The sequence below is a fragment of the Cynocephalus volans genome, chromosome 2, assembly GCF_027409185.1.
Source record: "Cynocephalus volans isolate mCynVol1 chromosome 2, mCynVol1.pri, whole genome shotgun sequence".
Taxonomy (NCBI): domain Eukaryota; kingdom Metazoa; phylum Chordata; class Mammalia; order Dermoptera; family Cynocephalidae; genus Cynocephalus; species Cynocephalus volans.
The window spans coordinates 200,065,846-200,081,871 of NC_084461.1; the positions used below are offsets into that span (position 1 = coordinate 200,065,846).

Consider the following 16,026-nt stretch of genomic DNA (forward strand, 5'->3'; position numbering starts at 1 on the left):
TATCTCAGGTCACCCAGAGGAGGAGGGGCAAACTCAAAACAAGGTTTGCCTGGATTTAAAACTCTTGTGAGTCCCACTCAACTAAGCACTTAAAAGGGCAAATATAATTTGAGATCTTATCAGTCCCAACTGGCTTTGGCGGCCATTTATCAATTCATTCAGCAAATACTTATGGAGTACCTAATATGTGGCAGCCGCTGTCCTAGCCCAGGAGATACATCAGTGAACAAAGCAAATATCTCACCCCCATGAACTGACATTCTAGCAGGAAATGGATAATAAGGCAAATAAATCTTCAAGAAGGAGATTGAGGACCATGATTCTGGTTGAGGTCACTAAAGGAGGATTGGCAGAGGAGATGCCCAAGGACTCAGCCCTGGAACATTGCAATGTCAAGGGGTCAGGGGCAAAGGGAGCAAACAGCACAGGAGACTGAGGAGGCATGGCCAGGGAGATAGGAGGGAAGCGAGGGGAATGTGCTCCCAGAAGCCACAGAAGGAGGAATTGATGGACCATATAAATGCTGCTAAGAGGTCACATGAGGCATGGACTGAGGAATGACTGTGTGTTCAGCCATGTGAGTCATGGGTGACCTAGACAAGCGTGATCCTGATGGAGTGCTCAGGGTGAATGTCTGACTGGAGTGTTTGTGAGAAATTGGGAGAAGAGCTGCCCGTCTGCTGAGCTAGCACCAGCAAAAGCTTCCATCCTATGGTAACCGGTCAAGGCTTCTGTTGAAGACATTCATGGTGGATTCCTGTGCTCACATCAGGACAAGATTTTTTAAGCAGCACATAGCAGCAGCATCTGATGGCTCCAGCATCTCTGCTTGGAGCAAACTCAGAGCACTAATACCCAAATTACCCCTAGAGAGTGGGGCTCTGTAAGTGCATGGCCCAGGGCTGAGTTCTGTGCCAGGCAGGGAGAGGCAGTGCTGGGGTCCATTGGACTTTTGGGGGTCCATTAAAATATTTTTATTTCTGTTCAAAGCAGAAGGAAAAAAAGAACTGTTAGATCAAATACAATGTTTTAATACATATATACTTATATATTAATGATATTGATCTATTTGTCTTTATACCAAAGCAGTCAGAAAATATAATTTTATATCTGTAAATTTTTCTCTATCTCTATCATCTATCTATCTATCTATTTTTGTTCATGTTTGCAATTATCATGTATGGTTTTTGTAATAAATACCACCCAAAGAGTTATATTTAAAGATTCCATCTATCTATTTATCTATCTATCTGCACATACTTCATGGGGGAAGGGCCCATGAAAACAAAGGTGCCTATGGCCCAGGAAAGTCAAGATTCAGTCCTGTACTATTCTCACCCTCGAGGGGTCCCAAAATGGGACTTAACCCTGGCAATGGCTGACTCCACCCAGGCTCTGTGGTGTGAAGTGCATCCGCCCCTTTGCCGGCTGGTGAAGGAGGATGAAGGCGTAGAGAAAACTGGTATTTGTGGAACCCTTAGTCTGAGCCAGACATCATGGGCTTCACTACACCCCACCTACTGTGTGTCACTCAAGGCCTTGCAGAGGCCAGTTGGCTTCCCAGGTCCCTGAGGGCACCGAGCACAGAGCTGGTGCAAAACCGCTCACTCCAAAGGCCAGGCAGATCCACAACCCCTCTCCAGGCCATCAAAGTGGCCCCGGTCTCCACGTTTGTGGGGTGCAGGAGGAACCTCACTGAGATCCAAAAGAAGACAGGAAGTGGATCCGTGAAAAGCTCAGCCTTTGGATGGACCACCAAGAGCTGGGTTTGCTCTTGGCTCTACTGCAGAATTACACTCATGACTTCTGGAAAGTCACCTCCTCTCTCTGCAAAATGGCAATAATGGCAACACCTGTCTCAGGGGGCTGTTGTGGGGATAGATGAGTCGATGTGTGCAAAGAAGCATTTCTACATCCTCCTTCCGCTCTCTTGTCACAGGTCACCCCCTGGGAGACCTTCCCCGACCCCTGTCTGAAGCTGTCCCCTGGGCGGCCTCGCTGCCCTATCACAACTCCCTGTTTATTTCCCTCAGGGTGCTTTCCAAGCTCTGCAATGTTTTGCTTATTTATTAACTTTACTTGGTTGTTGTCACTCTCATTGATTCCCCTGCAGGCTCCCTGAGGGCAGGGCACACCTCTTTCTGTTCACGTCTGTCTCCTCACTGCCTGAACAGAGCAAGCCCTCTGCTGTGTTTCCTTCCTCTTTCCTGTTCCAATCACATCAATCTCTTTGCTGCTCTTCAAACACACCAAGCACATTCCCACCTCAGGGCCCTCGCGTTGGCAGTTCCTTTTACCTGGAACACTCATCCACCGCATTCTAACACGATGCCCTCCCTCACTGCCTTCGGGTCTCGGGGCCTCCCTGACCACCTTATGTACAATGATAACCCCTCCCCACATGCACTCCCATCTCCCTCCCCTGTTTTCCTTTCTTCTCTTGCATTGGTCACCATCAAATATCACATACTTGCTCACTGGCCATCTTACTCCACATAGGGCGGGGGCTGGGCTGGTCACCTTTGCAGAGAGGCAGCACCTGGAACAGCGCTGGCATGATGAGGGGTGCAATGAATGCTTGATTCAAAACAGATGAGTATGTGGAAGCTCAGTGATCCAGAATTGAATGAGATGCAGTTCTCAAATGGGATGTTTTCTGGAACTGGATATCCACATGCAGAAGACTGAAATTAGATCCCTGTCTTGCTATACACAAAAATCAACTTGAGATGGATTACAGACTTAAATTTAAGATCTGAAACTGTGAAACATAGTTTCATAGAAGAAAACATAGGGGAAATGCTACCCGAAATCGGACTGGGCAGCGCTTTTTTGGACAAGACTACAAAGGCACAGGAAACTAAAGTAAAAATTGACAAATGGGACTATATCAAACTAAATAGCTTCTGCACAACAAGGGACACTATCAACAAAGTAAAGAGACAACCTACAGAATGGGAGAAAGTGTTTGCAAACTACACATCAAACAAGGGGCAAATATCCAGATATATAAGGAACTCAAACAACTCAACAGCAAAAAGCAAACAACCCAATTAAAAAATGGGCAAAGGAACTAAACAAACATTTCTCAAAAGAAGACTTCCAGATGGCCAACAGGCACATGAAAAAATGCTCAACTTCACTAATCATCAGGGAAATGCAGATTAAAACCACAATGAGATATCATCTCACCCCAGTTAGAATGGCTATTATCAACAAGACAGAAAATAACAAATTCTGGCGAAGATGCAGAGAGAAAGGAACTCTCCTACATTGTTGTTTGGAATGTAATTTGGTACAGCCATTGTGGAAAATGGAATGGAAGTTCTTCAGAGAACTAAAATATATCTGCATTATGACCCAGCTATCTCACTACTAGGTATATATCCCAAGTAAATGAAATCAATATATTGAAAAGTCACCTCCTCTCCCATGTTCATTGCAACACTATTTGCAATAGACAGGAGATGGAATTAACCTAAATGCCCATCAATGGATGAATGAACTAAAACAACAACAACATCAGAAAACCACTGTGGCTTATATTCATAATGGAATACTATTCAGCTATTAAAAAAAAATGAAATGCTATCCTTTTCAGCAACATGGATGGAACTGGAAAACATTATTTTAAGTGAAGTAAGCCAGGCATAGAAAGACAAATACTGCATGACCTTACTTATATGTGGAATCTAATAAATAAATAAATAAATAAAATAAAGTGCTTCTTATAGAAGTAGAGAATAGAATGAATAATGGTTACCAGGCCAGGCGGGGAGGGGATCGGCGGGAGGAGAAGAGGTAGACTAATGGGTACAAAACTATGCTATCTACCCTAAGTGAATAATTGTGCAGCATATGCATGTATTGAAACAACACACTGTTCCCCACAAATATGTACAAGTGAATGTTAAAAAATATTTTTAAAATGTAATCTTTTCTGGATCCTGACTTTTAGGCAAAAGAGCCAGAAAGTAGTTTTGGAAGCAAAAGGCATCTTGTAGGGTGTGACTAGAGCAGAAGGGATTCAGCTAGATTTGTGGCCCTCTCTCCTTTTTCTGTGAGCCTGATGGTGCCCATCCCAAACACGCCAGCAGGATGCTGTAAGGCTCTCAGATCCCAGGGGAAAGGCTCTATCACATCCTTTGTCCTGAACTGGCTGAGACAGACACATTAACTCAGATCTTTTGGAAGAATAAAAAAAGTTCCTTTCCTCTAGGGCTTTCTGATTAGCTCTGAGTTAATGAGAACATTCAATCAAGCAGAACACTTGGGCATTCTGGCTTACCCAGCGCTCGCTATTTATGACATGACTTCTTACCCTCACTTAAGGTGCATTTGCTGAGTGTCCCCACATGGGCCGGGGGGTCCAGCAGGGGGCTGGGATCAACTCTCACAGAGCCCAGGCCCAGTGGACAGTTGGGGTACAGGCATTCACAACCACAGGGAGTGACCTGTGGGGAATGAGGGGGGCCTGTCTTGGGATTCAGCCTCCTGGGCAAGATGATGAAGGCTGAAGTATTGGTAGAAATCTGCTGGATGAGGCTTCATCTTCCAGTAGCTTTCACAGGGCTCCTGAAAGCAAAAGGCTTCCTGTGAGATGCTTTATGAACAAAATTGTGGTGTGAAAACAACTCTGGGAAGTGGGAGCGAATGAGAGGGATAAGTAAGCCTGGAACCTAGGAGTTGTTTTCCAGGAAGGTTCCTGGGAAACGTGGCACATCCACATAGGCAACCACCCTGGACAGAGGCAGGCTTTGGGACCAGCAGACCTGTGTCCTCATCCTGGCTCTGCTCCAACATGCTGTGCGACTTTAGCCAAGCTGGTTCATGTGTCTGAACTTCAATGTCATCTTCTAGAAACCAGCGATGGTCCCATCACCAACCAGAGTGAAGACTGGGTGAAATCACTCATGTTAGCGTGTCCAGTAGAGGGTGCTAAGAGCCTGGCCAGGACTTAGCAAACACGAATATCCTTTCTCCCTTCTTCCCCCTCTCCAAATTCTGTTGGAGTCCTCATCTGGAGCTGTGCTGTGTGCTAGCTGCTGGGCATAATGAGGAATGAACACAATCCCTGCCCCCAAGTTGCTTCCAGTTCAGTGGAGGGACACAGCCATGTAAACAGACACCTGCAGCATTGTAGGAGCACCATGGGCATATGTGCTGGAGTCTGGTGTGAGCTTTGTCACCTTGCTTCCCATGGGACATTTATCTCTCCTACTGGAAAGTGACTCCCTGAGGGCAGAACTGCATAGCCCAGAAAAGCTCACAAGAGGCTCTTGATGCAGCAAAACTTCACCTAACTGGAAGTGTCCCTTGCTGGTAACCTCAATTATCCAGTACACAGAGGTGATCCAGGGAGTGAGCACAAAGGATCTCTAAGCAGCCAAACAGATGCAGGATCCATGCCATTTACTTATCAGAAGCCTGTGGACTCTCAGACTGTGTTTACTTTGCACAGAATTCCAAGAAATGCAGGTTCCTTATTTCCTAGCTCACTGCAGTTTAGAGGCAGCACATTAGGATTTGGGAGCAGGACTCAAGACCCTAATGCATTTGGTACACTGACAATAGCAGGATGGGAAAACAAAGAAAGATCATCCAATATAGATACAAGAATCAAAACAGTACTATCACTTCTACTAATAATTGGTTTGAGGCCATTCAGTGTAGGGGCAATGATGCCAAATGTGTGAACTCAACGTAAGAGTATCGTGAGAGCTAGAGTAATATAATAAATAACCAGCAATTGATTGATTGATTCACTCATTCATTCCACAAACACTTCTGGATTTTGCTTATGTTCCAACATGATGCTTAGCACTGGCGAATATGGAGAGAAAGACTTTGTGACTACGGAGCATTAGCAAAAGGTTAAATGCCATAAACGGCAGTGACAACCACTATTACTGAGTGACTGCTACGTGCTGGGCTCTATACTAAAATATTTTATATACTTTATCTCCCTTAAGCTTTATGCCACCCTGGGAGGTATGTACTATTTAATCCACAGTTTAAAGAGGAGGAAACGGATGCTCAGAGAATTGAGTGGCCCCTTTCACACAGTAATGAATGTAGAAAATCTAGGTTTTCTCTAACTCCAGGGCCAGGCACATTTGTTTCTCCTTCAACCTTTCTTTTGCAACCAAGTATATGCCAGCATCTCCCAAAAGTATGCTGTGCATTTACTTAGTTGATGGTATTCAGGATGATTTTGAGCAGCACACAGCTAAATATTTTGAAGATACTTAATAATTATGTATTTATTTCCCTGCATATTAGAAAGTAAATATAGTTTGCACATCTAATCTGCAATATAATACTTCTTTTTAAGTGAATGTACTTGTGAAAATGTGAGTTGATTTAAGGAAAACATTAAGTAAATCATAGCCCAGATGATACATGGATATATATGTGCGTGCGTGTGTATGTGTGTGTGTGTACAGCAAAAATTATAAAGATGGTGTGTACTGGTGATGTTTGGGAAAAATAGGTATCCTGGATTTAAGAAAACATGGAAGAATGGAATCCACTTTAAGAATAACATGCACAAATTCACTAAAACAAGAGAAATGTGGGTGCTTTAAACTAGTGTCTTTAGCTACCCCGGGACACATTAAAATGGAAAAAGTGTGCTCTTGGCATGCTGACTGATTGCAGAGAGTGTCCCCGCCAGGCCCCAACACTCATGCTGCCATGTCTGTTTCAGAGACCTCTGCCCTGCGGACCTGTGAGCAGCCCCTCCAGTGCGAGATTTCCCACCAGCTGGGACGGGATCCCATACGCTACGACCTCACGGGCTGGCTGCACAGAGCCAAGCCCAACCTCTCGGCCCTGGATGCTCCCCAGGTCCTGCAGCAGTCAAGCAGGTGAGCCAGGCCAGGGAGGGCACAGGGCAGGGGCACTTGAGGAGCTGTGTTTTCCTCCTCATCGTGACTGAGCAATCACAACAACTGAGCGAGTGAGGGCTGGTCCAGGAATCCCTTCCCTCCATAATGAAACAAAGCAGCATAACTCGGATGGGAGCCATGCAATGTCTCCCTGGGGCCAGAGCAAATCCAGGCGAGGAGAAAAGCTGGCCTTCTGGGGAAGCGGAACAAAACCTAAAAAGCTGCGACTTCATATTTTGGCTTTCTGCTTTTCATTAAGTGTCTGAGAGATGATGTGACTGGAACAACTTTTATGGACCTCTTAGAACTAGGGAGGTCATAAAACTGTAATGATATGTTTTGTAGCATTAAAAAAAAAAAAAAAAAAAAGCTCACCGCATTCCCCAACCGCTCATCCCAGAAGTGCTGCATGGGGCCCACAGCGATCGCTGCTTTCGGTTCACAGAGTTAGTGGGAAATGCTTGTTTTGCGTGTGTGCGCGTGTGTATGTGTGTGTGTGTGCACGTGCCTCCCATGTTCAATGCCGGAATCCTGCAGGGGCAGAGCTTGTAGACAAGAGGAGAAGCTGAGCCAACCGGCGAGGTGCTTGTGTCTCGGGTGAGCCTGAGGGTGAGGCAGGAGCAACACCTACTGGCCACCCACTACATGCCTTGCATCAGGATGGTCACTTATAAGTATCTTATTAATCCTTAGAACAGTGCTATGTCCTTAACCTCATTTTGCAGATGAGAAAACTGAGGCTCCGAGAGGTGAAGGGGCTTGTCTGTGATCACACAGCAAGAAAGTGGCAGAGCTAGGATACAACTTGAGTCTAAGTGATCCTTGGAGAAGTTCTCAGAACACTATAGTCAGAGTTGATTGGAAACCCCGTATCCAGGAAGGCTCATGGGCACACAGCTCTTGAAGAGAGATCAAGACTGGGAGGAGGCAAGAGGAGGGAAGGCTGTTGAACACACAGAGGACTGAATGAGGAGTCGGGGAGCCTGGGTCAAGACCCAGCCCTGGCCCTAGTCACCAGAGTGACCATGGGTAGTCACTTTCCCTCCTCCGGGTTGTCTTTGCTTCACCATAATATAAGAGTTGGCTACAAGATCAGTGGCTATAGCATAGCTTTGCAGTCAGGCAAATGTTCAAATGCTACTTTTGCCTCTTTCGAGCTACATGACCTGGACCTCATTTTCATCATCTGAGAAATGGGAATGCTGATCCTAAGCTTAGGTGTCTGATGTAAAGCTTTGGGGACATAAAGTAGCAGAAGGCTTATTAAGGAGCCTGGTTCATTGCAGGCTCTCAACATCTGTCTTGTGGCCTTGTAGATTTCCTTTCTGCTCTAAAATCCTGTGGCTCAAGCTGAATGAGGGGCATAGAGTTAGGGAAAGGTGAGGCAAGACTTTGTTGACCAGATGGTCTGGTGAGCCAGGGACATTCTGAGAAGGAGGAACAGCATATACAAAGTTCCATCCTGGGGCGGGGGGATGGTGTGGAAAGAGCAAGGTGCATTTGGGAGTAAATCCAAATCTAATGCCTCATACACCTCCCGTCAACCCATAGGTAGAGCCAAACACTGGTGATTTTTGAGAGCAAACAGTGTTTCTTCTTAGAGCGTGGTTCTGCACACTCTAAGAACTCCAGATCCACCAGGACTGGTAGCTTCACATTCACATTCCTGGGCCCCACCTAGAGTCTCTGGGTGATGGCCCCAGGGACTTGGACTGCTGAAGAGCTTTCCAGAAGGTTTGTATGCACACTCAAGTTTCAGATCATTGTTTTGGACAAAGTATTTTGTGTTGTAGACAGGGAGCTAAAGATGGGAGAGGACAGGTGATTTGCACAAGGTCACACGATAGAGTGATTACCAGAGGTTTCAATTCAATCTCACAGATGGAGCAAGACACACAAAGGAGTCAGGGTATGAGGTCCTCTTCCTGGGCCAGGGGCTGACTCACATCCCCCAGGGCCCCACCTCCTCACCCCCCAGGCTCCTGCTTCCTGAGTCCTCCCCCAACACCCTGCCCAGGCTTTCATTTTAACACGAGTATGGCCAAGCCCTTGTGAATCTGTGCATCTGCCATGCATTGAATCTGCTTTAAACACCTGTGGCTCATGTGGGCAAGACATTTTCTTTTTTTTTTTTTTCTTTTTTTTTTTTTTCTAAAGATGAGTGGTAAGGGGATCTTAAGCCTTGACTTGGTGTTGTCAGCACCACACTCTCCCAAGTGAGCCACGGACGGCCCTAAGACACATTTTCTTAATAGTTTGGATAGTCAGGTCAGGCTCAGGAGGGACATGGATAATGTGTCTTCATATGGGGCCTGGGTTGGGGCCTGGACTTTCAGGGAGCGATGGAAGACGCCTGTATGTTTCCATTGGAGGGGATGGGGCCGGTGGGAGCTGGGAGGCACCAGGCCTTCTCTGGATCACCTCCCAGGACACCACAGGGTCTGCCCAGCCTTCTCAGCTCTCTTTTGCTCAATTGAGAGGGCAGGTCACCTCAGGTTTATCATAGCAGACAATTAAGGAGTCAGCACCCCTGCCCGCTAATCTCAGAACCTGTCCATTACAGGGGTGCGGAGGGAAAACACTATCTGCTCAGGTGTCAGGTGCGGCATTTAATTGACATTATCTCACAGCTCCAGAAACTGCCTGTTGTGCCTGTGAGTCACTCCTTCCTGCAGAAAACCTACAGTAAGCGTGTACTCTGTTTGAGAAATGTTCTAGGGATACCAAAGATGATTTTTCCCTCAAGGAAGGTGTAGCTTTATAGAATTGCTGTAGGTATAAGTGACAAGAATAGCCGCAGAAGGAGAGATACTCTAAGGACAGGGGTGGGAGAGAGGCATCGAGAAAGGAGCTGGCATTTGTCACAAAAGCTCGGCTGGCAGAAGGGACTACGAATAAGGGGGGTAGCATCTGGGGCACATGATTCAAAGGCAGGGTTTAGGCAGCAGAGTAGCAGAAGCGAGGTGGGCTCATTTGCTTTGCCCCCCACCAGGGGTGAGGCTGACCTGACAGCCCCCCTAAAGCTTCTCCTCCTGCCCACCAGGGAGGAGCTGCGGAGCCTTTTCCAGGCCCGGGCCAAGCTGCCACCCGTGTGCTGGGCCATGGCAGGCCTAGAGGGCACCTCCCAGCAGGCCCTGCAGAGGAGCCGCGTGGTAAAGAGGACGTTTGCCAGCAGCCTGGCTGTGTTGAAGAGGAAAGCCCCGTGCTCCCAGATCAAGCTGCAGATGGTGAGCAGGTGCCCATCCCAGGGGGTCCTGGCCTTTGCTGCCACATGGCCTTACCTTCTCCAGGATGGCTTTTCCACCTGCATCATGTCTCATCACCCCAGCAAGCCCTGAAGGAGGAAGAGGAGGCTCTGAGCAGCAAAGAAACTTGGCCGAGGTCAAATCCCCTGGGAAGTGATTGATCCAAGACTGAGACCAAAGCCTGGGGAGCTCCAATGTCACAAATGCCCTCTTGACTAAGGGGACAGATGTCACACTAGCCCCATCTGCCTTTCTCACCATGAGGCTTTTGGCAGCAGGATCCAGCCCTGGATGTAAATGTCACCTAGACTGGGAACATTAGTCCATTAACAAATGAGAATGTTTGGTCAACGGTCAGGCCAAGCCCAAATGAGAATGGGCTGGGATGTGGGAAAGTACTTTTGAAAAAGCTCATAGTGTATTATACTGGAAAAGTCCTTGGACTAAGTCCTGGGTTCTAGTCCCAGCTTTTCTGCTAGTGGTCTGTGTGACCCGGGGCCATTCTCTTGCCCTCTCTGTGCCTCAATTTCCCCACTTGTCTCAACAGGAGCTATTATAAAACCTTCTTATTTCCTGTAGGTACAAATCAGGCTGTAGGTGGGAGGTCTTCAGTGTAGGACATAGGGGCCCCCAAAGATGCCCAGGCCAGGCTGAATGTATGTGTGGGGAGTGTCCAGACCCCTGTCCATCTCACCCTGAAACAACTGGTCTTGACCTCCTCTCTGCTTGGTCCTAGGATGCACTGACCAGCGTGATCAGAAGGTCTCAGCTGCACTTTATCCACTGTCTGGTGCCAAACCCAGTGGTGGAGAGCAGGGGACTGCAGAGGTCTCCAGTGCCACTACAGCCTGGTGAAGACAAGCCCGGGGCATGTGGGCCTCAGGCCCTGGACATTCCAGCACTGAGGGTTCAGCTCGCAGGGTCCCACATCCTGGAGGCTCTGCGACTACACAGGACAGGTAAGAGACAGCCAGAAACAGAGCACTTTGTCTCTGACCCCTGGGACATGCCTGCCTACCAGTGGCCGCCAAGGGACAAGAGCACCTACTGTGTGCCAGGAGCTTTCCATGCAACACCCCATTTACTCTTCCCAGCAGTCTTGCAAGGAAGAGGGTATGGTCACCCTCATTTTACAGATGCAGCAACTGAAGGTCTCAGAGGTGAAAGGATGTGCTCAAAGTCACACTACTGGGACATGACAGAGCCTGGATTTGGACCCAGGTCTCATTGAATCCAAAGCCCATATATTTCCAGAATTCCTTGTATGTTCCTGAAAGGCTAGGGTGGTGTCTTATTCGTCTTCCTTTCAACAACAAATGTCTGAGGAGCATCTGCTTTGGGATAGAAAGTGAAATTTCCACAATGAGTAATTTTTTGGTGTTCAAGATGTTCAGTTTGGTTTGGGAGGTCAGTGTGATCACAGGAGATGATGCTATGATGTGGTACGTGTGCATAGGTCACACAGGGATGCAGGAGGGCCCTATGCCTATGAAGCCTTGTACTCTCACCGGGGAGATTAGGGAAACCTCCCAGATGATGTAACATCTTAATGGGGTCTCAGAACACAAGAAGCAGCTCACCTCTGGGAGGTGTGGGGAAGGGAAAATTGGGCAAAAGGACCAGCAAGTATGAAGGCGGGGAGGTGTGAAGGAGCCTGGGGTTTCAAGCAATGGGTTTCAGAATGGATGGGGAATGGTGAGAGATGAGGCTTTCAGATCTATCCGGGAGGTCTGGTAATGCCTATATTGGGAATTTAGCTTTCACCAGGTCCAATGGGGGGATAATGGGGTGGCAGAAATGAAGGGGTTCTAATCAAAGGAATGAACTTTCCAGGTCTGTATTTTACTAAGCAAGAGTGCACCCGAGGTTCCCACCATCAGCTAATCTTAAGAGCTGAGTTTGGTCTTAATCCTTCTCATTCTCTCAGTTCCCAAAGGCTACACCATCGATTCTCTGTCCTGACAGAGAGAAATGCCTTGGGCACAGCCCTGCTCTCTGCAGGGGACGGGGTGGCTGGGGCTGGTGGGGAGTCTCAGGTGGCACCTGTTTGTTTGATGTCTCCGTGGTCACTGACGCTCCAGCTTGTGGTCACTGCCCTTATCTTCCCCTACCACGTTAATAATGGAACTCTGGTCCCGGAGTGTTTGCCAGGGAGCCCGGGAGCAGCTGGAAGCAAAGATGAGACTCTCAGTCCCCTGAGTGCATCATTGATTTTCCCTCCTTTCTGCACAGCCACAGGCACAGGGAGACAGATCATGTCACAGGGGAAGAGCGAGATGGTCACAGCTGGCAGCTCGGCCCCTGCAGAGGATCGATTCTGCTTGGCTGGCTGGCAGGGAGTGCCGGGCCTTCACAGATGCCCTGGACCACTGCCAGAGTGTTAGAGTCCCTGTGTGCATGCTCAGGCCTGGGCATCCCCTCCTCGGGCCTCGTGTCCTCTGCAGTGTCTTCCCTCTTCATTCTCAGCACAGCCCAACTCAGCCGGGATGAGCCTTCCAACTACATAAAGGATAGATGTCTCATCGTAGAACTTTCCAATTTCTGCCTCCCAAACCTGGTTCTTCTTTTTCTACCCTAAGTCACTTCTACGTCTTTCACACCGACATACGTTGTACTTAAATGCACACTTAGATACATACATCAAATACTTATGATACTGAATTTGTGCACATATATACACATTCACACATATATGAGAGTATTTCAAAAAGTTCGTGGGAAAATAGAATTAGAAGATAGTATTACTCTTTCCATGAACATTTTGAAGTATCCTTGCATGCACATGCACACATAATACATACCCATACATGCTATTTATTGAGTACTTACTATGTGCTAGGCAATGTGTCATTACATACACTAAATGAGATCATCCTCACAAAGCCTTTAGTACAGTGTCTGGAATATAGCAAATGCTCATTAAACACTCCCTATTGTACAGGCTGGTGGGCGCAGCTCAGACTCTGGGCTTGACCCTAGCAGCCACGACTCACCAGCTGTGTGACCCCAGGCAGGTCCCTAAAGCATGCGTCCTTTTGCTCTTCTGTAATGGCTCATATCTCAGAGTTGCTGCATGGGTGGAGTGGGTTAATAAGGGGATAAAGCTTAGAAGAGCAGCTGGACATGAGAAAGCACCTAATACATGATAGCTGCTTTTACTATAATCATCACTGGATTTAATCCTCATAGTGACCATGTGAGGATAGCTCTTCTTATTCTCATCTGACAAGTGAAGAAGCTGAATTGCAAAGAGGTGGTGTCATTTGTCCCCATTCATGGGACCAATAAAGGCAGAAATGGCATATGAACCCAAATAAGTCTGACCCAAAAGAAAAGTTCAGGCTTGTAGCCTCCTGGGGTACCAGGTCTCTGTATTGTCTCCATCCTTCAAAGCCAGCCTGAGACCCTCCTCTTCCCCCAGAAAGGCTTCCTGGATTAGCCACACACATCTGGGATCACTCTTCCTCTTGGTTTGTACATTTGGCTTATTGTGAAATGAAGTCTCAAAAGTGGAGTGAGATTTCACCAGACCTTCTTTGATCAAGCCCCTCGGGGGGGGGGGGTGTCTTTCTGTAGCAAGCTAGACTGTACCATGCCCCTCATTCCCAGGAAGCAGTCCAAGCCTAGAGGCCTGGAATTTGAGTGTAAGTCCCTTTGGGAACTAGTCTCTGCTCATCTTCACCTACTCTCCACTTGATTATTTAATGTCACTGCCTAGGTTTGAATCCCAGCTGGGATAGTTACTATCTACGTGACTTTGTGCAACTAGGTGATTTTATCTCTCTGGGCCTCAATTTCCACAGTTATAAAAGTGGGGATAATAATATAAGCCCAAGATCATCTACAGCACAAGGAAGCCGTTACCCTCAGGTCTTGCACATGTCAGTGCTCAGTAAATGCTGGCTGTTGCTGACTGTGGAAGAAACCTTACACTTCCCCACTCTAGGTCTTTTCTGTGTGGCTCCCTCTGCCTAAACGTCCTTTTTGTACCAAGTCCTTCTGTAAAACTCTCATAGATCCTTCAAAGGCCGGCTCTAATGTCACTTTCTCTTAATAGATTTTCAGGTGCCCCTTCTCTTCCCAGTTTCCCACACAGAGGATGCAGCAGTGGCCACCCTACATGGTAGACTTAAAAGAGCCCTTAGATTCTCCCATGTGCAGTCTATGGGGTGGAAATAAGTATTAGACAAAAAGGTTCCCATGGTCAAACAGGTTTGGGAAACTCTGGGTTAACTCTGGGAAACCCAAGGCCAAACAGGCGTCTTCCCTGAAGGAGTTCTCTGTCCTTGGCCTGGATGCTGATATGCATTGTGACCTTCTAAGAGGCAGATGAGTGTGCAGCTTTTTCAAACTTTTGGTGGAATGTTTTGTACAGTTTGTGTTCTGGGGAACACATTTGAAAAGTGCCAATCAAATCCAATTTCTTAAAGTAGCTAATAGGTAACTGAGGCCCCGAGAAGTGGGTCCACACAGCAAGTTATTAGCCAGGCTGGGAGCAGGACTCTGAATCCTGAATGAAGGTCTTGGGCGCTGGGCTGGATCTTCTCATTTGGACTCTGTGTTCTTCTCCTGCCTGCTCCCCCTCCCCAGGCTATGCTGACCACATGGGGCTCACTCAGTTCCGCCGGCGATTCCAGGTGCTGGACCCTCCACTCCTGAAGAAGCTCATGGCAGCCTCTGAGGAAATAGATGAGAGGAAGGTATGCAAGAACTGGGTGCAAGAGGAGGTGGAGGCCCGGACGCTTCAATTGAGGTCTGCTGAGCTCTTATTCCTTAGGGAATCCCCCCAAGGGGCATCTGACTGGGATCTAAGATCCAGACTTTGGGGACAATGGGGAGGGTAGCATGAGGTTCACCTCAGACTGCTGCTCCAGGCTGCACCCCGCCCCCCACAATGTCACTCAGGACCCTACCCATCCCAGAAAGGCCCTTCTGAACCCTGCATGAGGAAGTGCAGGAAAAGAATAAAAAGAGTAATGAGAAGAGCATGTCCCAGCTAAAAGGGCACCCAACAAGATGAAAGCCATTGTTCCCAGAGTGTGTTTCACTCAGCACCAGTATGCTGAGGTGGTCTATGAAAAAAGTGTGTCAGGGTCCAATATGTTGGGGAAGTATTTGCACTAGAGCCCACCATCTTTGAGAATTATAATGAATAACCCCCCTCAGGGCCTTTGCACTAGCTGTCCCCTCTGCCTGGAACCCTTCTTCCCCTGGTCTTTGCATGGCTGGTGTCATTGTGCTATTCAGATCCTGGCTCAGATATTGCTCTCCATCACATCCTTTTGTTTAAATTCTTATCCAAAATTACATAGATCACTATGTGTTTTCTTACTGCTATCGAGTACTTGATAAAATTTTAAATGAATGAATGAATGAATACATACACCTAACTTTGTGTTTTTGTCCCTGTGTCTCGTTTATCCAAATCTATAAACTCACGGGATCCTATCTTTATTCTCAGTGCCAAACTCTCAATAAATGTTTCATAGGCCTATCAATGGTTATAGAGCTTGTTAGAATTTGTAAAGCCTTATTGCATCCTTGCAACAGCACTGCAAAAGAAGAGCTATTACACCCATTTTACAAAGGAGAAAATGGCAGCTCTTAGAGATGAAGTGACTCTCCCAAAGCCACACAGCCAGGCATCTGTGGGTTTATTCCTTGAACTCAAGTTTCTTGATTCCAAGGGAGGGTAGTTAAAAGTGCATGAGCCTCATGGTCAAACACACCCTAATTTGACTCCAAGTTGGGGCAGTGTGCACTTAAGCAAGTTAATTTATCTTTCTGCCTCAGTTTTCCCATCTGTAAAGTGGAGATAACAATAATGCCTACCTCAAAGGGGTGTTCTGAGGAAGACATGTATCAGCATAGTTTATGTGCTTGACATAGGG

The 16,026-nt window shown here is 47.2% G+C and overlaps 1 protein-coding gene across 6 annotated transcripts in view; it reads left to right on the plus strand.

Annotated features, from left to right (window-relative positions):
* MYO18B (myosin XVIIIB) overlaps window positions 1–16,026 on the plus strand; it is a 280,263-nt gene that overhangs the window by 76,847 nt on the left and 187,390 nt on the right. For all 6 annotated transcript variants that reach the window (XM_063086857.1, XM_063086860.1, XM_063086861.1 and 3 more), the window contains exons 18-21: window positions 6,710–6,869; window positions 9,934–10,117; window positions 10,872–11,094; window positions 14,726–14,835. In XM_063086857.1, the coding sequence (XP_062942927.1) occupies window positions 6,710–6,869; window positions 9,934–10,117; window positions 10,872–11,094; window positions 14,726–14,835 (677 nt within the window). The remainder of the gene's footprint in view (window positions 1–6,709; window positions 6,870–9,933; window positions 10,118–10,871; window positions 11,095–14,725; window positions 14,836–16,026) is intronic.